Source organism: Colius striatus, chromosome 4 (genome assembly GCF_028858725.1).
Source record: "Colius striatus isolate bColStr4 chromosome 4, bColStr4.1.hap1, whole genome shotgun sequence".
Classification (NCBI taxonomy): domain Eukaryota; kingdom Metazoa; phylum Chordata; class Aves; order Coliiformes; family Coliidae; genus Colius; species Colius striatus.
Window position 1 is genome coordinate 7,191,155 of NC_084762.1, and position 24,380 is coordinate 7,215,534.

Consider the following 24,380-nt stretch of genomic DNA (forward strand, 5'->3'; position numbering starts at 1 on the left):
TTGTGATATCCACAATAGGTATCTGAACCTAAAACACATGATATCTTTATAATTAATTTTCTGTTAATGTAATGGCAAAATCCTCTTTGGTTCCAAAAGCAAGCCACTTTAACTTTTCTCCTCCTACCTATCTTTTCATACTGAATATCAAAAGCTTCTAATTAATTAGGTCTTTCACTGGCCAGGCCTTCTTTTATGCATTGCTCCATTACAAAATTTGAATGTAATTAAGAAAGGAGATATTTGATATGCTCAACACCAGAAGGGCATCTAATATAAACCTACAACAACAATAACAAAAGTGATAAAATAGAGATTTTAAGAATCACATCAAGGTGAAATACTGCAAGAATCAACTCATGGAAGAGTTGGATTCTTCATTTCTCACATCTGTGGGAAAGTCACCTCAGAGTGGGATAAACAAGCCTTTCCTCTTTTCCAAATCAAATTTCCAAAGAGCAATAAAAAGGGCTACAAATAGTTGCCACCTCTAAATGAATGTTTATATCACAATAAAATATCACATCTGTGTTTACACACTCCAGTAACTAAGCTGATGTCAAGGGCACTTTTGCAGAAGATTATTAAACTGATAAACTGCTTCAAGATCCTGAGTATTAAATAGTCAGCCCTTTGCCATAATACTGTTAAACATGACTTACTAGACAAAACAATGCTCAATTAGAAAATAACATCACAAATAGGAAACAACTGTGATTTTGACTTTGGGAACACCCAAGAGAAGAATCACCATTGTACTAGGAAGTTAAAAATTCCAAAGAACTGGCCAGAATTCTATAAGAAAAAATTAGATCATCATAACTCTTCCACTGAAGAAAGCCAAAAGGCTCATTTAAATAGAATACTCCCTTAAACTTGCTTAGCACATCACTGCAGGCTTGCTAACTTGTAATTATACTCATTAGCAAAGACACATGCGAGGCTCAAAGGGACCTTCTGGAGCATCTTGACCAACCCGTCAACAATTTATGCACATACTAATAACCAGTATGCAATCAAGAGGAGTTTTAACCGCAGCAGTTACCTCAAACCAGGTAGATATGAGGAAGACAACATACAACTGCTTTCAGTAACACTGATAGGCTATCCATAAAGTTATAAATACTTCATTATAAACATGTGGCATCTACTAAAAATGGAACAGAAATGCAAAACTACTGTGTAGTAATGTTGTGTAACATGGGATGACAACAGAGGACCAACCAAGCTAAAACACAAACTGGCCACACATGAAATTAAAGACAACACTAATGAATATTGGAATACAAAATATGGGAAGCAAATGACATTTTTTTTTCTGTCCAACCTGACCATGGGCCAATTACACTTGGACAACTAGTGCTTCTTTGAAAGGAACATTATGTACAAAACATCTTATAATTTTTCACACAAATAGAACCTATGCTTTTTTGATTACATTAACCAAAATGTGAATGAAATGCACAAAGTCTATGTCTACACATCTATGCATATCATATACATGTAGTGTTAGATAGTTTATACTCCTTTCATATTTTCCTTTTGTAAATGTGGTGATATTTCATAATTTATATATTTTTCAGTAGTCAATTGTTAAATCTCTAACACCTTAATGTCAGCCAAACTAAGCAGCAGGCTGCCTGCCAGTACAGGAAAGAACAATTTCTCCTATCATTATTTATAGCTACATTTCTTTATCATCCCATCTAAAAGTGTGTCATCCACTTTTACCTTTCAATCATGGATGGTATATCCAGTTTGAAAACAGGTGAGAGTCATATAAAAGGCCTCTTTAAATGGAGTTGTTTCTAGTTCAGCTGGCTTATTGTTCACAGGTAGAAACAGTCTTTCTAGCTGTGATGGGTTTTGATTGTTGAGATGAGACCAGTATCTGAAACAGCTACCCTGTGATCAGATGGAGGTGATGGAACAAGGAGCAAAAGCAGGTTGAGTCTAGCAACACCTGCTTGACCTCACCTTCTCCACAAGGCATCAACAAGATTTCTGTGTTATCCATGCTACAGCTGCACATTAATCATGTGTTTGTGGTCTGTTCTTTATTCCCGATAGTAAAACAAATAGAAAGAATGCTAAAACAGAATTTTGTGGAAGGGTTCATAATTAACTTGGGAAAGGCAAGAGAAGCAGAAATCAGCTACTCATTGTCATTATTCAGAAGTGAAAACTTTTTTTCTACCATCTGTACTGATTTTGTACTGTGTTCTCATCTGTTTATATTGTTAAGAAAGTGTTAACATTTAATTATTTTAAATTGGAAGGCTTTTATTTCTTCCCATTAATAGGACCTACTGTGGAAACTAGTAGCACAGTGCTGGGGTGAAGAGATGGCTGAATACTGTGCATCCAGCTTACACCAATTTCTTTTCATTTACAGCTTTATATGAAATAAGATATTGTAAATCAGGTTCTCCTAGAGTCTCTGGAGATTACCAGGGGCTGTAAACCACGCCAAAAATCTCTGTTTCTATCAGAATGCTTCACTTCTACATAAATGCATATTTTCATTGGTATACCTCAGTATATCCAGGCTGTTCTAGTAAAAAACAGTGACTGCTAAAGTGCTTCTGAAAGAATAATCTTTCAATACCTCAGGAAGTATTTCCTGACCCTTAGCTCTATTTAAGTAGTGAACAGTCAGGCAGCACACTTACTTCACAGCTTCTACAAGGGAGCCTGCACTGAAACCATGTAAATAAGGCATTGAAGCAGTAAGGTTCAGTTTGTACAATCCAAAAATTTGAGCAGAGGAAGGTACTAGCCTTAGAACTTTGCTACTGAGGAGGAGAAAGATGAGATAAAGGAAGAAGTGAAAAGCTCAATTTTGGAGCGATTACAGCAGAAAGGAATCTGTAGAAAAGAGGAAAAGGCACAAACGGTGCCGAAGGCAATCCTGACAAGCCAAGAGCTACTGGGATAGAGAGCTGCTCTGCAGGTTTATATATCCTTTCAAAACCGGTCCTGACATAGCTGGGAATTGACATTCTAATCTCCTTAGAGTGAGGCAACAAGAAGGAAGAAAATGTGCATGTTTGAGGAAGGAACTAATGCAATAACTTTTGCTCTGGCGGGTGTGTGTTTCACGGTACTTGGGGGCAGGCAGTGAATGCTTCGCTACTGCTCAAATTGAGCTGCTAAAAAACCTCTCCTGTCCCTATTTCTTCACTCACAAGCTAAGTGCCTACTCAGAGTGACTCACACCCTCATCTCGCCAGATTTCTGGACAGGTCATTCAGACCTGATAGGCTCAGTTTCCCATCTGTACAACTGAGATAATGACATTTCCCTACCTAAGCGAAGTGTTCTGAGGCATAACACTGGGAGAGTATTTTGGGGCAGCTACGGCAGAATATGAATTCCTAAGGCAGGAGCTTTGTGCCCTCTCTACAAGTAACAAACAGCAACAGCTTTTATGCAGACAGGATGCTCGATGAACATGAGATGGAAAGGCTCAAGGTATTATGTTTACTCCTAAAGCACACATTTGCTATTATTTTCTCTGTACTGCCTTCAGGAGATGGTGGCTCTACTGAAATAATTATCTTCCTGCCACTTCAACTGAGAGGAAGCAGGAGGAACTTCTGTTATTTTCCCTTGTGCCCACCACCATGCCAATTATTTCATTACTGAAGCAGCTGCTGCAGGAGCTATCTTTCTTTCCCCAGAAAGGACAGAGAGAAAGAACTGAACTGGGGTAACTGTCACCGTACAACACTTTACAACAAAGCAAATGAGAACTGATTCACATGCACGATTCTAGCCTGTATCCTAAGAGATGCAAAATGAAGAGTGCAGCTATGAGTCTTGCATTGGAAAGGAGCTCTGCAGAACACTACCAGTACACCAAAACATTTCCAAAACAAGGGCCAGTGATTTGCATTTTGAAAGGCTCAAAACACAGCCAGGGCAAGGGGAGGCCTCTGGGATGTGCTGGCTATTAAAACCAGAAACAGGCTCAGGAATAAAATCCTGGAAATCATTGACTTTGATTCCATTCCTAAGGGTCACCATGTTTTCACTGCTCCCCTTCCACAGATGTCCAGCACTCCTGACTGCTCAACATCCCTGGGAGCTGCATTTAACCATCTACAAAGGCTGGTTTCTGCCTACCATTGATGATCAGAAACTACTGAGAAGAGCGTTACATCTGAGGTCACACTAGCACACATATCCCTACTTTCTGTGGCAATTAAGAAGAATTTAACAACACACTGATTTAACATCACACTGTGAGATGGAAGGAATGTAAACTGTAGCCTGATATCTTTTCTTTACATGACCTAAGATCTTCAAGACCCGCCTGGACATGCTCCTATGCAACCTGATCTAGGTGAACCTGCTTCTGCAGGGGAGCTGGACTAGATGATCTCTAAAGGTCCCTTCCAACCCCTACCATTCTATGATTCTATGATATTACCTGTTCCATCTACAAGCAGCATGGGAAGTGCCACTGCAATTGCAGAGGTGTACTGCTGATGTTCATTAGCAGTTTGCTGCTTGCTACTCAGGATAAATAGGCAGAATGTTCCCTGGAGCCAGGACACAAACAACATAACCAAGAAACAAACAAGTATGTTGAATCCAAAGCGGTGGTTACACTTTATTACATCTGTCAGTAATTCTGTCACTCTGCAGGAGGCACCAGCCAAGCTCGTGTCACCCGGTACTGCTGCCCCATTAATCCAGCCTAACAAGTAAGAGGTGATAAGTGTTTTACCTAAGGAACAAAACTAAATACAAAAATCTACATTTAATAAACCCCACATAGTTTGTGTAGATACCCTAAAGGAAGGAACCTGGAGTCAACCAAAGCATGATAACCTTCTCAGTTGTATCCTAAATGATGCCTCACTCACATGGGTAGGTAACTTCTGAAGAAGCACAGATGATAGTGTGTACTTTGATGTTACCATTGCAGAAATAAGACATTTCCTTACCTATTTTAGTAAGGGAAATAATAATGGAAATCCAGGCACTGTGAAGTAGGATGCTAAAAAGATCTTAAGTGTGTTTTTTTTCCTAGCACTTATCACCATATTGATATTATCAAACAGAATGAAATCACAATGAAAAATAAATAAATAAATCAACCTAGCTTCTGGTTTGCATTTTAAATATAACAGTTTAGAGGAAAAGGGGGGAAAAAAACCCCACATCTCCAAACATTTCAGATTGGTATTTCTGAAAAGAAAAACAAACAGATGAAACAAACCCAAACCCCACACCTTGAGTCTCATGAGGGAAAATGCACAAAAAAACCCATCAGATTATACTGCACCAAGAAAAGAAATAGACTCCACCACTACCTGCATGTTCTGGGTCTAACATATATCACGTAGCATGCTATGAGCCTTCAGAAAAAAGGCTTCAGAAGAGAATGTTGTTCATCTATCCAACATCCTTCTCCATTTTCAGAACCACAAGGAAAGCAAATAAAAAAGAACACCAAGCAAATCTTCCTTCTCACTCTATAGAAGAGATGAGTAACAGCTTCTAAGAAAACTCAGTAAAATCCACTTTTTGCGTGTGCAGTCCTACAGCAGACAGGAGGGAGAGCAGAGGGAGAGGAGAGGATTTCCCCTACAATGTATCTCTGTCTGGAGCACATCTCCTGTGAGAGTATTCACAGTCAAGATTAAAGTGGCCAGCAACCTTATGCATAAACCAAGCCTAGATCTGTAATCTGTCCGTATGATACTGAATAAAGCTATTCACACATCACATATATGCAAAGTACCTGAAAGTGTTTTGTTACAGCAAAGAAGACAGTAATAAATGAAAGAGTTATTGATGGAGCAAGTGGCATGCAGCATAGGACTGTGCTTGCAGGGTCTACATAGAGTTTGAATGAATGAAGTACTGAAAGGTACAAACCTGTGACCAGTTCTCTGATTTCCAAATCTGTAGTCTTGCGGAGTAACCGTACTAATGCTGGGATACCACCACAGTTTTTCAGAGCAATTTTGTTGTCATCATTTGCCTTCCCATATACCAAGTTTCTCAAAGCTCCACAGGCACTACGGTGGACTTCTGTCATCCGATGGTCCAATAGGTCCACCAGTAATTGTATTCCGCCTTGTCTTCTTATCTGAAACAGTCCAAAGTGTTAATCAGAAAATTAGGGGATGAACATTGGTATTACATACACTATCCAATGTAGTTAAGCTGTGGCTTAGGCAGGCTATGCACCAGCAAAGGTGTGCTGGTATCCCCACAAAGCTGCTATGTTGCACTGCTTTAATTCCCTCTCTTCTTTTCAGCAGCAACAAAATTGTACAATGAAAAACCTGACCGTCTGTAAAAGCAGTCAGAAGTTAGTCATGAGCGCTGTTTCATCAAGGTTTCTCTAGGTTCAGCAAGGTTTGTCTTGACAGGGTTTTCCCCTGTGCTGGAGAAACATCTGCTTCAGAGTGCAACATATCACAAGCTTGAGAAAAAGCCACGAGACTACAGCAAACAAACAAAAAGAACTTAGTGTAGCAGAATTTTCAGGAATCCCCTACTTTTACATTTAATTACTGGGAATGTGAGTAGCTACTGCAGTCTTTGTAAGGATAATATGTCAATACATTTGGGAAATGGAAAGATGAAAGAAAAAGGAAGAAGTCTGCACAAGTACAAAGACAAGGGTGATACGTAGATCACGGAAAGCTTGTTCAGTTATGATTGAGGGAGACTCTGAAATGACCCAGGAACAGAAAATTCATTCATTCCTACTGTGGCCTACAAAATAGATTTCTAATGCAATATCTTTTCTAAAGTATCATTCTAGAAAAAGCACAAAAATGCTTGAGGCAAATGATTGAGCAGGTCAAGAATACCAAGAACAATTTTATTATGAAAGTTATTTGCAACAAATCTATCTTTATTATTCTCTGGCACTATTTGCTCCTCAAACAATAGGCAGTCTTAGATCTAATTTTAAGAAACTAGACTGATTCATAACTAAAATCCAAGGAGTACAATGCTTTGGCTTCAAGTAAGTGATATGTACATATATCTGTCAAAAAGTTTCTCTGTGGGTGTTGTTGGCTAAGGCACAAAGCAAGCCAGGCACATCAACTGGTCATTTTACCACCTCTGGTAATATTTTACTTAAGATGGTAAACCAGAGACAACTAGAGAGTGTTCTCAAAATAGAGAGAAAAGAGAAACATTAAAGTTTGCAATGAAAACGTTCTGAAATCTTTCTGAAGTAGTTCTTGCACCAGCATGTGTTCTTGGGGCTCTTTGCAGGGGGGAGGCTTGGGAGTAGGAAATGGTTAAACAAAGCACACTAAAATTTACTAGGAATTTACACTCTATCTCTTAACTTCATAATGGTTCAGAATAACCAGTGTATGGTGTTTCATTCATTTAACACAAGCTTCAACAAATCTAAGTGCTGGGTACAGCACTTGTGTCCCAACAGCCCCAGGCAATGCTACAGAGTTTGGGAAAAGCATCTGGAAAAGTGCCCAGGAAGGAAAAGACCTTGGGGTGCTTATTGACAGCAGCTGAATGTGTGCCAGTAGTGTGCCCAGGTGGCCAAGAAGGCCAATGGCATCCTGGCTTGTATCAGCAATAGTGTGACCTGCAGGACCAGGGCAGTGGTTGTCCCCTTGTACTCAGCACTGGTGAAGATGCATCTTGAATACTGTGTTCAGTTCTGGGCCCCTCACTACAAGAAAGACATTGAGATACTGGAATGTGTCCAGAGACTGACAATAAAGTTGAGGAAGGGTCTGGAGCACAAGTCTGATGGGGAGCAGCTGAGGGAGATGGGGGTGTTCAGCCTGGAGAAGAGGAGGCTGAGGGGAGATGTGACCACTCTCTACAGCTCACTGACAGGAAGTTTTGGTGAGGTGGATGTTGGTCTCCTCTCAACAAGTGACAGGACATGAGCAAATGGCCTCAAGTTGTGCCAGGGGAGGTTTAGGTTGGAGATTAGGAAAAAGTTTTTCACCACAAGGTGCCAAGGAAAGTGGCTGAGTCACAATCCCTGGAGGTATTTAAAAGATGTGTCCATGTGGTGGCTTAGAGACATGGTGTAGTGGGACTTTGTTAGGTTTATGATTGGACTTGGTAAGTCTTAAAGGTCTTTTCCAATAAATGGTTCTATGATTCACTGCAAATAAAGAGTGAAAAATGATTCAGCCTTTGAGGTTCCAAAATGGAGCTATACAAAATTACTCACTGATAAAACAGAAGTTCTCGCTTCTACTGGCATATTCTTGTTTTTGTAATAAGAGGAAGACTCAGTAACAGAGCAGTTCTGTAGTTATAAAGTGTGTATACCAGGATGTTACAGCATGAAATTAAAATGTTTTAATGTCTTTACAGCTGTATCACAGCTTTGGGCTAAGTGCCAAAGTGACAGTGTTTAAACTGAGATATTTTCCCTTAAATAGGCACTGTATCAGTATACCATTTACAACTTTCTGAGCAAGTCGCCTGGAAGACTACAGGAATCAGCACCACATGGAGAGGGCAGAGGTGTGAATGGACATTGGTAAAACACATCAACTTCAGGCAGGAAAGTTGATTAATCTTTTTGAGAGTCCATGCTTCTGCTGCTCCAAGAAACTGCAATATCTTTCGGGTCAGAAACCAGAAAGCTCTATCAAAGGTAAAAGGTGTTGCAACACATCTATCTCATCTAAACTTTACCCATGAGAACAGGACAACTTGTAATGAAGTAATTTGCTCCTTTCAAAACCAGGAAAAATTTACCAAGTTTATCTGGGAGAGGGTAAGGAGTGAAGCTTGCTTGTGTGCTTGTTTTTACAACGTATCACCACCAAATCTTCAGATTTAAATACGTCTGTTCCCCTATTAATCAGATTTTCAAAACCAAGCATACTACATGAAGAGCCACCAACACAACAAAGTAGATGACATTTACTGAAACAGACTAGGAACAAAAATTTATGCATCACTTCTACAAAAGGTGAATCAACGACTGAGCTTCACACAACTGCTGAAAGGAAATAAGATCTGATAGAAGAAAGATCACGGTTAAAAAAATCCACGAGTCGTTCTGGTGCGATGAGTAATATCAGGAATAACAGAATGAAAACATGCCTGTTGATCTCTGTGAATTGTATTTTTAAAGCACAATATGCTGAATGAATATTTTAATTGCTTGACTGCCAAAAAAAGAAAGATCAAGAAATGAAAGTATTAATTTTGTAGGAAAAATACATTCTAAGTACTACAATTCATCTGAAGGCTGAAAGGGCTCTGCCTCCATTCAGAGGGACACTAGGTCTGTTCTGTTTTCCTCACTCTCCCTCCCAGACACAGAACAAGGGGCATCTCACATTCCTCAGGAGGTTCTCTTGTGGATGCTTTCAGGTGACAGGGTTTACTATCTTATGTCTCAGGGAAAATGTATGGTTTTGCCACCTTCAGCTGGTATTCCTGAGCTGCACCTTCCCTTTTCAGTCATGGTATCTGACAGCACACTACTATTCAGCTCATGCAGCTCCTCATCACACAGGAACCTGAAGTCACTAGCAGACTGAAGTGATTAAAAGATACTTTCTTAAAAGCAAGGACATTAAATATTCACCTAAAATGCATTTCTGTCAGGGAAAAAAAAAGGGAAATGCAACAGAAATTAAATGGGTATTACATAACGCTTGAACTTGACATTTCTTAAGCTCTACTGAAGAACTTATTCTTACCTCAGAAAGACAAGACTTATTTTGTAAACTTTCTTTGAATTTCCAAGCTCAAATACTTGACAAAGTAGTTAGTTGTGTGATGCAGGCAGAGATGAAACTGATTCTTCACAACTCAGAGCTCAGTTTCTGACAGTGTTCTTTATCTGGACTACTTTCTCGCTTTGTTTCTGTTTTTCCAACCGCTCATTATTCACCACCTTTGTGTTTCATCACATATCTATATAGCTGTTTAATACTATATTCTCCAGGAGGTTTAACTATGCCTGACAAATTGTGAGACTGTGATGCTGTGATGGATGTTACCCGAATCTATTTATATTTACAGAAACTGAGGTAGAGGAAATGAAATTATTTGTTCAAGTCCTTTATGGAGTTAAGAGCTGCAGCTTGGAGGATAATTCTGACCTAGGGGAGTCCCTTGGGGCAGATCTCAGCTGAGCTAACTTGTCACAGCTCCAGAAAGTTCAGTAGTGCTAATGGCAAACACCTTTGCCAAGAATGCTGGGATGTATAGATAAGCAGCAATTTGCATCAAGAGGGGCATCAAATACAAGTCCCTCAAAAACCTTTATTCAATAGATACGTCTATCTCACTCCTGATTTATCTGAAGAGAACTTTTCTTAATGTAATATTTACTGACACATAAGTAGCTGCTACCTTGCTACAGCTAGGAGAGAAAGAAAATAGAATACACCAGAGTTTGTTTGCCTACTACAAATGAACAGCATAGTACCAAGTTGTCAGGAGATAAAGGAGGCCAACTCTGCTCTCACACAGACCAACATCAGAGTAGCCACTTCTAAAGCCAAAACAATGACCTTCAACTCTGCAGCCTGAGTTCACCCAGTCGTATCATAAAGTTTCTTCTACCCATCTTGACTATATTGTCTCTTTTTTCTCAAAATCCAAGAGAGAATCTGATAACAAGTACGAAAAATGCAGTGTGAATCTGTGTTGCAGTGTTTCTCATGACTATTTTGATCCATGGTCATCATTCATTTCTGAATGTTCTTTCCTCTTCTTTTCCCTTCACTAGAAATATTTTGTGTGTGTGTTCAGAAGATGGTGTCAGAGAGTTGTTTAATAAATAAACCAGGCTGTATTCTCTCACACGTGGCATTACGGAGCATATGGCAAACCTTATCAGGACCAGGAATCCCAACTTGAGTTGCTTCTTATGAGCTTCCCTAATAAATTAGGAACCTATGCTGTGCAGTGCAAACTTATGCTGATCAAAGTAAATACTGAAAGAACAGAGATTACATAAATGTTGCCACAAAAAAAAAAATCCCATGAAAGAATGTTCAGAGATGGTTTCATCTAATGAATTTTTCCAGGAAAAGTTTGAGCTTTCCCTTTAAAGTTGGCCTTCTACCATCAATGTTACTGTGTACTTGCTGGTCAGCAGCAGTTGCTCTGGCCAAGCTCCATGACATCACAACATAGACAGGACTGGAAAAAGTGCCAGAATCTCTGGTCCACAGACTGCTAAGAGTTCACTCATGTCAGCTCCATACCAGACTCTCTCCTCTGGCATGATATGAAGATTTTCTCTTGTGTTCCATCTGAGAACATATTTGTATCCACACCATGTAGATGCAAAGTGAACTTGGACTTGAGAAGGGGTTCAGACAGTAAAGACGTTAATTATGTTTCTAATAAGGAGAGCCTGGATGTCTCATGACATGAGCCTTTGAGAAATGTAATTTATCAGTTTCAAGGCTGACCTTTGAATCAATGCTGTTTACCACAACAAATTTTCCGTGACAGTGGACCGTTAGATATTTAATCTACCAGGAGTTACACGTGACACGCCTGAAGCATATAAAACAAGTCAATAACACATTGATGATACATCTGAGATAATACAGATGCACATGATTACTGTATGATTTCAGCAATTCTGTAACAAATCCTGCTTCGTTCCCAGGCAGCAGTTAGGAGTCTTGACCATGCTGAAGACTACTAACGCTAATCCCACAGTTGGGAAGAGATGGTTCATGCAGCATTCAAGCACTGCTCTTATACAAAGAATATATTAGAGTCAGACAATCAAATACAGAGCTCTACTAAAAAAATCCTCCAGAGACCTCTCCTGAGGTATATTTATCTCCCTTTGGGAAAGATATCTGGATCTACAGCTTTTGGTGTATTCTCCCTGCTTTGTGTTACACTGGTTAAATATACAATCAACTGAAGTATTGTAGGAAATACTGAAACCCTCTTAATTTACCTTTTACTTTTCATGACAAATGCATGTCAAAGACTGCACAATCAGATGTAAGCAGCGACAGCATTACAGTCCATGACCTTAACTGACAAAACAGGGTGCCTGCCACTGATTCAGCACAGAAGCCACGCTGTTCCTCCAGGCTCTGTTTAAAGTCTAACAACTGAAAGTGAAAACTCAACTGGTTTGCTCCCCTGGGGATGGGGAAGGTTTGCCTTAAAAGTCAGGATAACCAGGACTGTAAGAGTGAGTGGAATTCATGTTTTGACTTACTATTAAAAGTATTATTTTCTAATATTTAGAAATATAGATAACTTCTCAAATGTGAATAAAATATAGGTGAGTGATTTTTCTTTGTATCAAGGTATGAGAAAACTGGCCATGGGATCAGGCCATTTCCTATGGCTTTGCAACAGCAGAAGCAAAGCCATAGATGCCAGCAGTTTGGACTCTTACTACAGCTTTGAACTCTATTTTGAAATAAAAAAATATTCTATTTCTTCCAGCAGTGATGAAGAGAAGCAAACCCCTTTTTTCAATCACTGCATAATGAAATTGCCTCTCCCATCCCTTGGAAGGCTGTAAAAATAAGAGCTACAGATAAAAAAAAAAAAAGAAGTGAGGCTTCAAGTTTTGAAGAGTTTAGCCAAAGACTGTTAGATAATGAAGCTTTCCAACACAGCCTAAAAATACTGCAGTGATAGAAACCAAAACACCCTTCCTCTTCTATTTATACTCAGCAAGTGGGTATCTGAGATATTGTTCAAATTTTGCCAGTAGGTATAACTGGAACATCCTTTTCTGCATTTAATTCTGACTACCCTGCCTTACAGACTAAAATATAATGAAAACAGAAGAGGATTAAGAATAGGTGACAAAAATTGTTAGAGACTGACAGAGTGATAAAGTGTGTTTCTAAAATAACACAATCTCCTTTTCCCGGTAAGACATTAAGTGTTCCACTATTAACAGCTCCATAGTCCTAATTCGAAGATAAATCCATGGTTAAACGCTACCTTTCCCCATTCTTCTTAATAATCACTTTTGAATAACTCTTCATCCAAAGGAGGTGAAGGAAATCTAACAACACTCAAGCCTTTTTACACATCATAGATAGTAATTATCTGCTTAATTGACATAACAAACTGCATCATCCACCACTTATTCTGTGACATTTCCATTACTAAAAAACCACGTTTCAATATATCAAAATACAAGTGTTTAAATAAATGGAAATACTTTTAATGCCACTGTTACATATGGAACAGAACTGACAAGTAATTGACTGCTAGCACAGGTGATGATACACATCCAATAAACCCCAAATTAAAAGGACAACTCAATTTAAGTCTGCCTTTGGATTTTTTTAAGTAATAATTGGTTTTAATGTTCTTGGATGCTGGTTTTCTAACTAGCAGAATAAGTGCTTATTATTTCACACACAAATGAATTCTGAGCAATTCCGTTCCACAGGTGCAGGAAGGAAAAGCTCCAAGTGAGCAGAAACAAATGCCAATATAACTTTTTAAACAGTTGCAGGCAGTGCAGTGTTTCTGAAACGCTTCCACTACAGCCACCCTTCTCCTCTCATAGAATCGTTTCAGCTGGAAGAGACCTTTAAGATCATTGAGTCCAGCCTTAGTCTAATGGTTGATAGAGCTGGGACAATTTCCCTAAGTAAGACATCCAGCCTTCTCTTAAATCCTTCTAGGGATTGTGACTCCACCACTTCAGTGTGCCCACAGAGACCAAGCCACTACAAGAAAGCCCAAGAGGCCACTGCCTACACAGCCTGTTGACTGCACTCACTGGTTGAACACAGCATCCATCCACAGCATCCATCCAAATTATAACATTGCTAGATTTCACTGCAATTCAAATTCTTTCCATGAGACCTCCCTGTTTTTTTATCTTTGCCGTGTTTACATTACCAAAATGACTTTCATCTAAGAGGAAATACCCCACTACTTTAGGAGAAGGGTTTGGAAGATGGGTAGCCTCAATGCTAGCTGGTTTCAGGGGGCTTATTCTTAAAGCTCAAAATGGATGTAAAGGGAAGAAAACAAATCTCCATTAAAATAGAATATAGGAATGGTGTTTAGTACAATATGTTTCTTCAGATAAATATACTGGTCCAAACTTTTAATTCCTCTCCACCAATTCTTCTGACAGGCCTGGGGAACAGCAGGTAGACAATAAAAAATCTGCACATTGCAAATGCACACGAGAGTTACAGAAAAAATTTACCTGTAACATCACAAGGTAATTTAGTCTCATTAGCAAAACAATTTGCTGCAAGTTTAAAGAAGTGCTGAGCAATTTGAGCTTAAAATAGAGTGGCATATTATACGAATGGCTGCATTAGCTCCAAAGTCTAATTTGTTTAAGGAACCCAAACCAGGGCTTGGATCTGGGTCCCATTTAAGCATGGTTTTGTCACTGGGGCTTGTTAGATCAGGCACAAAGGCAACCCATAAAGCTATGAACAGTGAAAATTTAAATGAATTCAACCACTGGTACATGTACAAGGTTCTGCTTTAAATTAGGTAAGAATTGTTCCTGGTGTGCTAAACTGCAGTGTGTGAAGAAGGAAGGGGATCATTTTTCTGCATCCGTCAAAATCAGGTAGGTGTTCAGAGGAATGGTTGTGCCACACACGAGGATGCACAGCACGGGGTCAACACTCAGCAGCTTTTCTTCTGGGAATGGATATTTTGTTTCTGTTACCAAGTATATATTTGTTTTTTCTGGTGTCTCTTAAATGACCTCTTTAGATCCTGGGATGTATGTGTGGGGTTGACAGATGCTCGAAAACATGTTCCGAACAGGAGGAGACTCAAAACTTGCTCTAAAATGGCCCTGAAAAGGTAAGAATATATGTGCTGCTTTCTCAGTAAGCCTTAATGTATTCTGTGCTGTGATACCTCTTGTTCTTCCATGCTTGGTAGGAAGGCCAGGCCTATTATAAATTTTAGCATATTTTATCTTTTATGAAAAAGATCTTTGGCTAGGTGTAAGTTACACAGCAATTTACACTAATGCTCTTAAAAACATTAAGTTTGTAGGTCAACACCAGCATCCTATTTTAAATCTAAACATCAAGCATTAATGGGATAATCCAAATAACTCTCCTAACTGCAGGTGTAGAGCTGACCTCAAGTGCTTGACTGACTGTGAAGGTATCCAAGGAGAGATTTTCAATCCCATTGTTAAAAGCATTGTCTCCTAAAATGAACAGATGGGTGTTGACCTGCATTAACTGAGCTTGTCAGCTTTTGAATCACTGGGAGGTATAAGCTAACACTGAGGAAACACACAAATTAGGAGAAATGCACACAAGACAAAGCCCTTAGAAAGCATTGTAATTACCTGACTTTAATTCAGGGTCTTTGCTTTTGAAACAGTCAAAAAGGGACAATACTAAAGAAGGTTCAGTACTTTGCAGATAATGCAACAGTAACACTAACTTGGGATGTAAAAGATGTTGGCATTCCTCAAGCACTGATCTAGTACTATCTAAAACAAATTGAAAAATGATGATTAATTCCAGAGGTTTGGGTCATTTACCTTCTTGCACTTAAAAAGAATTAAGCAACTACTTGAGAAGGAAGGATTATATTTACTAAAGGGGAAAAAATAAAACTATATACTTCAACATCCTGGTATTCCTATAACAACACTGCTAATTGAGTTAAATAAGATATAGAAAATTCAACTATCTTTTAATGTAAAGTTATTTTTTTAGACAAATGCAGTAAGTCAGTATTTCAAATATTCTAAGAGTAATAGAGGACATCAACTTAGTGATGAACATTCCCCAAGCTCTAGTGAACTATATTCAATTGAGCATATTATTAGGGAGATTTAGTCACTGTGAACACATCTTAGAAAGAAGTGGTCAACAATAACAGCAAAAAAATCATTCTTTTCAGTCATTTAAGCCCAAACAACAGAACAACTCTATCTGGTGTTTCAGCTCAATCTGGAAATTCAAAAAGACCCTTTTTTGATGCTTGCTGTTGCTATGTCAGATAGTTTTGCTCACAGAATAAAAATGCCACTTCCCAGACTGAGAATACATTTAGGACATAATTATTAGATCAAGCATCGCATTGCTCCCAATGACCTCTGCTCCCATGACATTCTCCACTGCTATTTCAACAAGAGAGATTCTCTCCTTCTAACTGACGTATTATCCTCCAAAGAATCTCTCACTCATATGAGATAGATGAAATATTTGGGAGGCCAGCTACTGCCTTTAAAGCTAATGAATGTATTCTCAAAATATCCCTTTTTGTGGTTAGTTTTGCTGATAGAAACTCTGCCACATAGAATTAAACCATTTGCCTACGGTCACAAAGGCAGGCTGTGGCCCAGCTATGACTAGGACCTGTAATTTAAGAGCTGCAGTGCACAGCTTTCCTCTGGCTCCTCCTTTACATCAGAATTATAAATGTTACCAATGGAGTGAAAGCATAATCTCCTGATTTTTTTTTTTCTTTATCTCCTGTAGTTGAAATAAGGGAAAGACCAGAACTTCCCAGTATCCAGGACAAGTGTAACACAGATTTGCAGAACACCCCAGTGATGCTCTGCATTTTGTTCTCTATTGCTTTCCTGACAACCTTCCATCTGATGGTTGGACTGCCAATAAGCTTCAGATGGAACTTTCTAAAAGCTGTCCAGCTAACTCAAGACCTCTTAGAGAGTACAGAAAAATCAAACACAAATGAGGAACCTGAAAAATAACCATAAAAAACAATGCCAATGGACTAACTCTGCTTACTGCTTTAGAAAGCTTGTGAGTTACAGGAGTTTTTCAGTTGCTTCTGGATATATAAACAGCAGAGTTCTGAAAAAAAACTTCACTCAGAACCCTGTAATACTTTTGTATGTGGAGTAAGGAGTGTGTACCTTTCTTTTGAGTCTTGCTTGGTTAGCACTGTGCCTACAATACCTAGTAAAGCAAACATCCAGATCTGGCATAGCTGCTGGAAGAGGCAGGCAGCATTCCCACCTGCCCCTCAGCAACCACGGTAGCAGTAACAGCTCAAATAGAAGGGGCTGATTTGGACCTATTGTGCCATTTTATCACTTTACATAAACGATTTCTTTACATATGATCCTTCCAGTAGCTGTTACAATCCCTACTTTTTATACAAGTATGCAGGAACAAATCATATCTCTTTGTGAAACTACAAAACTTCATCACATTCCAAATAACTTTTCAAGCCATATCTCACAGATCTGCTGTGTTTCCACATCTGCCTGATCCAAGGTCTCTACAGCATACCAATTGTAGAAATGTCAGCCACTCCTCAGCAAGTAGTGCTCTACTGGGTTGAGGAGATGGAGAGAATCTGGCCCACAACCAATAGGAGATGTACAGAACATCAGAATTTAAAAATAGCTAATTTTTTCCCTATCTTGTTTTTAATTGTCTTTTCTAATCATTTTATTCCCTACGTGGTATGAGTCACACTAAGTTACACCAGTGTAAACCTTGAAGAGCAGGACTGACTTAGCAGCATCGTTACAAGTTTTCACTGAGATTGTGTTAAGGACTCTTTGGTTCAAGAGACTTCAAATAGTTTTGTGCAGGGCCTGGATAGACAGGTAGGCATTTTAATTTTAGAGCCTTAGGTGTCCTTCTGCCTCTACAAATCCCTGCCTTCTGCTGCAACCACTCTCGGTAGCTTAGTAACAGCCACCTCTTTGTATTTTTAAACACATGTTGGAGACTATCTGATAGTCTTTACCTCAGAAGTTTCATTTGGCATGGCCTTTTTATGAGGACTGCAATTCCCCTTACTGAAACAATTTTGCTGCCAACCTTTTTAGTATAGATATGTTGAGAAAGCATCAAATTACAGATATTGATATCGATCTAGGTTATTTTATTTCTATATATAGTGTGCAAAGTCTTGCAGTGGCTTGCTGGATGATGAGCACGGTAATAAAAAAATATGCTCTACAATAGGAAAGTAATCCTCTGCATTCACACATAAGCCTAAACAATCAAAGAAGCAATTGGCAGAAGACTTATGAATAGAAAGAAATCTGTAGCACATATAGTGGAACATTCTACTGCTTGGAAAAGTTGCACATGTATTTATTGCCCATTCAAATGTGGGAGTTATCATATTACTTATGTTAAATGACACTGTCTTTCAGTGTGTACTACATTTCCTTCCCTACCATCCAGTATTTTCCAACACAAAAGATACAGCTTTTACAAATGTTTTAATACAACCAGAACATTTTTTCTTCCAACCAGTGAGAGATTCACAACAAACTGCAACGTTCCTCCTGCATCTGCTGCATACTGTAGAAAGCAGCATAAAGGCATTAGTCTTGTGCACATAATACAGATGCTTTTTGTTTTTTCTCTCCTAACTGTGTGAAAAGAATTATCACCAGATGTTCACACCTGAATTTTCTGGCTAACTGAATTTATTGCCTAAAATTCTCTTCTGTGTGGTTCCTCATTCAGAAGCAAGCTCTGGCTGCCTCGAGCTGAAAAAGACACAGACCTTTAGCCAGTATTCTCATCTTCTGCAAGGAAGACACTATAGAAGTGAGTATTAAACCTAAGTAAACAACAGGTCTAAGACAGGTTTCATTCAAGACCTTATTCACTCACTCCAGTTCACCAGAAAACCAGTGCTAGTAACACAGAGGTAAAAATCAAGCGCCTCAAAGATGCTTGCAGACACTTCAACAGTTTGCAGTGCAGTGTATAAACAGGATAGTTAGATGACAACAACTATGAAGCTACAGTTATCAATATGAAGCATGGACAGCTGCTAATAATTAAGAAAAAAATTGGTTTGCATTGTCTGTAAATAATCGTTGCTGTCTATATATTAGTGTCATAGAAAAAATGTATCTTAAAGATGAACTTCTGGGAGGAGTGGGCAAAACTGTTCCCTAGAGAGGGAACAAGTAAGGGAGAGTAGGGAGGAATGGGGACATGACATGCCACCAACAAGAAACCAGTGTAAAGCAGTGTGTGGGATAAAAGTACTGATACTTATTCTCAATATTGAGCCCACCATTTTGTAAAGTAATCAAGTTTTCAGTTACTCTGCAAATTAATACAATCCAGTCTTTTTGCAAGATGAGGCAGAATGATGTCATGTTATGGAACAACTTAAAACAACAGAAAAGCAGCAAGCAAAATGTCTGATTTTTGCTTATCTAGTATTTAGAATCATAGAATGGTAGGGGTTAGAAGGGACCTTAACTCAGAAAAAACCACCACAACCAGATGCTCCATCACATCTAAGTAATAATATATATCTGTTTATCTATTTTAAAAGCCACATCACTTTACAGGACTCAGATTTCATTCCCACTTGAAGCTATTTTTGAAAAGGAATAATTTTTAAATGTGAGAGAAATAAACTCAAAGCATTAAGATCCTCAGCAGAGCAGAGGGTTGAAAGGCAAGATCTACCCCTCACAATCTGCCACTACTTCGCTGTGCAGTATCCAGTTAACTTCCTAACTTCTCACTTTCCTCTTTTTACTGAATGTTACTCCTGTGGGGGCTTGTCATTAATTCATTTATTGAACAACTGTAACATTTTCCTAATCTTACATCAAGTAAAATACATGCCAGGTGCATAGTAAATCATTATTATACTTCAGGCACGGTATCTTGATGATTAAATCAAGAATAGCTATGGTTAAACGACTCCAGAAGGATATCAGTGTAAAATGCCACTCGTTGTGTGCTACAGAAAGTCCAGTCTGTGGTGACAAAGCAAAGCACTCAGTGACATTCATTAATACTAAGTTTTAATAAATCTAAAGGCTAGGCACAAAACAATATGTGTATTCTATCATCAGAAGAGACACATGTCATAAAACGATAAATTAGATGGTGAAACTGAATAGAAAAATCCATCTAGAAATGCTCTGGAAAGCAACACTGTGAGTTTAAGATCTAATTCCCTGACAGAAGGTGGGATTTTATGTTTTTATTTATTCTTTTAAAGTGGAAAGACCTATACTGTATAATACATTGTGGTTTTGGAATTTATTAGCTAAGATAAGATAATTTATTAGCAAGAAAAACCAGATTGGTATATTCTGATAAATACTGTTTAGTAGCTCAGTGTTGGGCTCTAGATTTGGAGGCAAACAGAATTATACTTTAATGTTAGTGAATGAAAGTGTGGGTTTTATCAGCATTATTCTAAATAATGTTTTAAGAGTGTAAGTGGTTTTAACAAGAGTGTTAACATAGACTATTATGTCAAGACCAATGCAGACATTTCTGACTCATCTGTTTTAGCTAAAGAGGGAAAATGTTCAGCCACAGGATTGTTATAAGTGATGCCTCTCATTCACACAATTGAAACTAAAAGAGGAGAGAGGGTATCATGGAGATAGTACAGAAGGACATCCAAAGGAGACATATTAGTTCAAACTAGCACTGTATTTACTGAAATGCTGTCAATTATACTCCTGTCAATAGAAGGGCTCTTTCTGTATTGCAGCATGATAGAGTGGATTTGACCCATAGATACGCTAGAGAAAAGCTAAAACAACAGATACTCAAATTGATCAAATTAACTTTTCTTGTCACAGTTTGGTTTTTGTAATTATCCTTCCCCTAGGTGAGCAAGTCTCCTTTAATTATTGCAGGTCAGTTATTTTACACTTTGCTGCTGCTTCTCATGTAAGATATACGCAGTACAACACAGTGTAGCAGCTGAAATATATATCCAAGTACCACCAGTTCGAGAGCTCTTTGCAAAAATAATGTTAGAAAGATAAATAAGCCTCAAGGAGGAATAAAATAAAAGCATTCTACATGCCAAAGAATGGAAATCTTGAATGTAATGGGATAAGAGTAATCATAGAACTATTTGCATACTTGGTCTTACCATGAAGAATAAGACTCCGTGGTGCTGTTGATGGTTGTGCGTGGAAGCTTTGCCTAACTTTCAGTGTAAAATCACATCCTTGAATGACAAGGTGCAAGGAGTAGAAAGAATATCTTGTTGGAAAAACTATTCCAATAATGCAAAGACAATTCACAAAAGACAAACCAAAGAGTCATTTCCAAAATTTGTTCAAGAGTAATTTTTGTCTTTTTTAAAAAGAAGTATTTTGTATATCAATAATTGACAATAAAAAGCCCCACTGCAAAACAACACAGCATCTGTCTATTGAATTCTTAGAAAACAGACTAGATAGAGGTCATTAAGAACATGACAATTAAATCCTGTAAAATCACAGTTCATGAAGTTTTATAAAACAAAACCCAATCTTACATCAAGACTGTTTCTGGGTATGTCACTGAGTGCTGCTTTACTTCATTAGAATAACTTTTACCAGCAAAAACTACACAAAGAGTATATTTGAAAGGGATTGTTTAAAATTTACTAGCAAAGCTGAATACAACTGGACAGGGTTATGGGGAGGCAGACCTGAACTGTCCTGTGTGCAATAATCTAACCATAGGTAAGTAAAAGCATGACATCTCAGTGCTCATGTTGGGAATCAGGTGCAGGCAAGCACTTCTTCGTACCAACAACCATCATTACAGTAGTAAATTCCTCGTGAAACCATTTTGGGAAGTGTTTTTCACACTGTGAGATTTTACCCATACAGATGTTTAATATCTGAAAATTATGATCATCAAAGCACCAATAAAATGTTTATAACTGAATAGGGACGTATACTTTCTCCAAAAGTATGCAGTTAATGTCTGCATTAAGGTACACTCTCAACAAATGTTTCTGAGTCTTGCTGCAATTTTTACATTACTCTTCAGTATCACCTATGAGATGCTTCTTCAATTTAAATTAAATACCATGTCTATATCACCTTGCATGCAGAGATTAAAGGAGTTTACATAATGCCTTTAATGGGAAACTGACTGTATCATCATTGAACAAGTTTAATTCCAGCCTTTCACTGAAGAAATTTTACAACAGGAAGGCTAAGAAAAAGTGAATGCAAAACCATGATTCTTCTTCAAAGACACAGAATCTCAGAACGGTGGGGCTTGGAAAGGACCTCTAGAGCTCAGCCAGCCAAATCCCTTGCTAAAGCAGGTTCCCCTCCATCAGGGGGCACAGGAACGTGTCCAGGTGGGTTTGGAGACCTCCCAAAAAGGAGCATCCACACCCTCTCTGGGCAGCCTGGGCCAGGGCTCTGTCACCTAAGCACCAAAGGAGTTTCTCCTCATGTTCCAGTACAACTTCTTGTGTTCCAGCCCACGCCTGTTATCCCTTGCCATGTCACTGGCTACCACAGAAAAAAAGACTGGCCCCATTCACTCAACACCTACACTTTAGGTATTTGTAAGTGTTGATAAGGTCCCTCCTCAGCCTTCTCTTCTCCAGGCTAAACAGCCCCAGGTCTCACAGCCTTCCTTATCAGAGAAATGTTCAAGTCCCCTCACCATCTAGTAGCTCTTCTCTGGACTCTCTCCAGCAGTTCTGTGTCTCTCGCAAATTAGAGAGCCCAGAAATGGACATCAGCACTCTAGATGAAGCCTCGCCAGGGCAGAATAGAGGGGGAGCAGAACCTCCCTCAACCTGCTAGACATATTCTTCTTGATGCCTGTCAGAATGCCATTGGCCTTCTTGGCAATGAGGGTACATTGCTGGCTCATGTTTAGTTTGCTGCCCACCAGAACTCCCAGGTCCCTGGACATTCTGTTTTCTCTGAGCCCCTTAGGTAGACACAGGAATCTTGTTGACCACTGTAGAAACAGAACCGACATGACCTTCAAAGATAATAAGAGCATTTCCAACCTCTCTTCTGAATCCTTCAAATGTTACAAAGAATTCTGTCAGTGTTAGCCAGCAGATCTCAAAGCAACATCATTGAGTGTTCCTCCATCACACCACACAATGTGTAAATATTCCCTAGGAGAAAGCCATACTAGAAACAGGCACATATATATCCTTAACCATTATGAATGTAGGAGTACTACGGGTGACATTAAAATTACTAAAACATTGCAATTATGTGAATTATACAGAAGAAAAACAAGAAGTTAATGTAGTCTATGACCACTGTGTGGCATGAGAAAGAGCAGTGGTACTGTATTGAAAAGGTTCTGGATACACTGAAGAACTCCCAGAAGATGATGCAGAAATATCTTACATTTAATGACAAAATGAACCTGAGTGATGGTTTTGAGTAAGCTGGGAAAATAAATGCTTTCAGTATGCTATCACTCAGAGTTAGAACTCCATGCAATAATGTCTGGACTGAGTACACAGGAATGCTCTCCAAGACAGAAAGGAAACTGTCCTATACAGCAATCTTAATTTCTTTTATTAAGGATGCAAGGGAAGGCTTTGGGCAGGACAGTTCAGTAGTTACTGTTCTTTTATATGGCATCTTTGCATGATCTTCCTGAGAGGAGAACCTGAAGCGTTGTGGCTTTGACAGCAAAAATTAATTTCCTTGCTTGCAGAAAGGAGTCATTGGAGCCAAAACCCCTGAGTGACCTGTTACACCTTTGCAGCTGATGGCAGGCTGCCATGCTCCAGGAGAGCAAAATGGTGTTGGCGTGTGAAACTGCACAACTCAATCCTTTTATACGGTGACCTCATACAAAGCCGTAATCTATCATCATAGGAAGAAAAATTGCTGTTGGAGAATGAATCCTGTGTTTAATAGAATGTGCTCTTTTAAAGAAAGAGTATTTTAAAACGCTTCTGTTTTCCTGTATCCCCTGTCTGTTCCTTCTTGGCATCCAGGACCAGCTACTCTGGCTCTGCTCACAATCTCATCATTGTTGGTGTTAAGGGCCCTCTCCTAAGGAGAAAATGTCATCTGAAAGGGCCTCCTTGTGTTCTTCTACCTCATCAACTCTTCGTTTTCTCTTCAAATATCTGATCAAAACTTCTTCCCTCCTCTCCTTTTGCCTTTTAAGTTGCATTCTTCACTGCCATTAATGAAACAGTGATTCATATAATGAATTGTTAAAGTATTTTGAGATTCTGCATTTCAGAATTATTATGCCTAACTGGTAATTTCTACAACCTTTAGCCCTCTGCCTCTGTGTCCCCTTTCACATATGTGAGATGAGGACAGTGAGGACAGGTCACTGTTCAACAGGAGATGAAAATTCCTACTATTATATGTTAGAAAAACAACCCAATTTCTTAAACTCCACTCTAATGTCAGCTGCACTACCTAAGCACCAAGCACAAGGAATAACTGTAGAGAAGAAGAAACGCTACTGACAGCAGATGTAATGCCTGCCTTGCAGGAAGCAATACTTCAAGAGACTCAGAAGTAGCACTTGAAGAAAACTTTCAGGTAAGAGCAGCAGTTACAATCACACTTTTAAATCAAGACAAGCACTGAACTGTTCTGAGCAGCACAGGAGTGGCAGCATCTGCAAGAACCACCACCACCATCTCTTATCATTGGTCAGTATTTATTGCATCTACCCATGGCCGTACTGTTAGGTTCAGGACTG

General features: G+C 38.8%; 1 protein-coding gene across 3 annotated transcripts in view; it reads right to left on the reverse strand.

The window, feature by feature from the left end:
* The window catches only part of CTNND2 (catenin delta 2), a 496,550-nt gene that overhangs the window by 130,589 nt on the left and 341,581 nt on the right, over positions 1-24,380 (reverse strand). For all 3 annotated transcript variants that reach the window (XM_061994768.1, XM_061994770.1, XM_061994769.1), the window contains one exon: positions 5,893-6,106. In XM_061994768.1, coding sequence (XP_061850752.1) covers positions 5,893-6,106 — 214 coding nt within the window. The remainder of the gene's footprint in view (positions 1-5,892; positions 6,107-24,380) is intronic.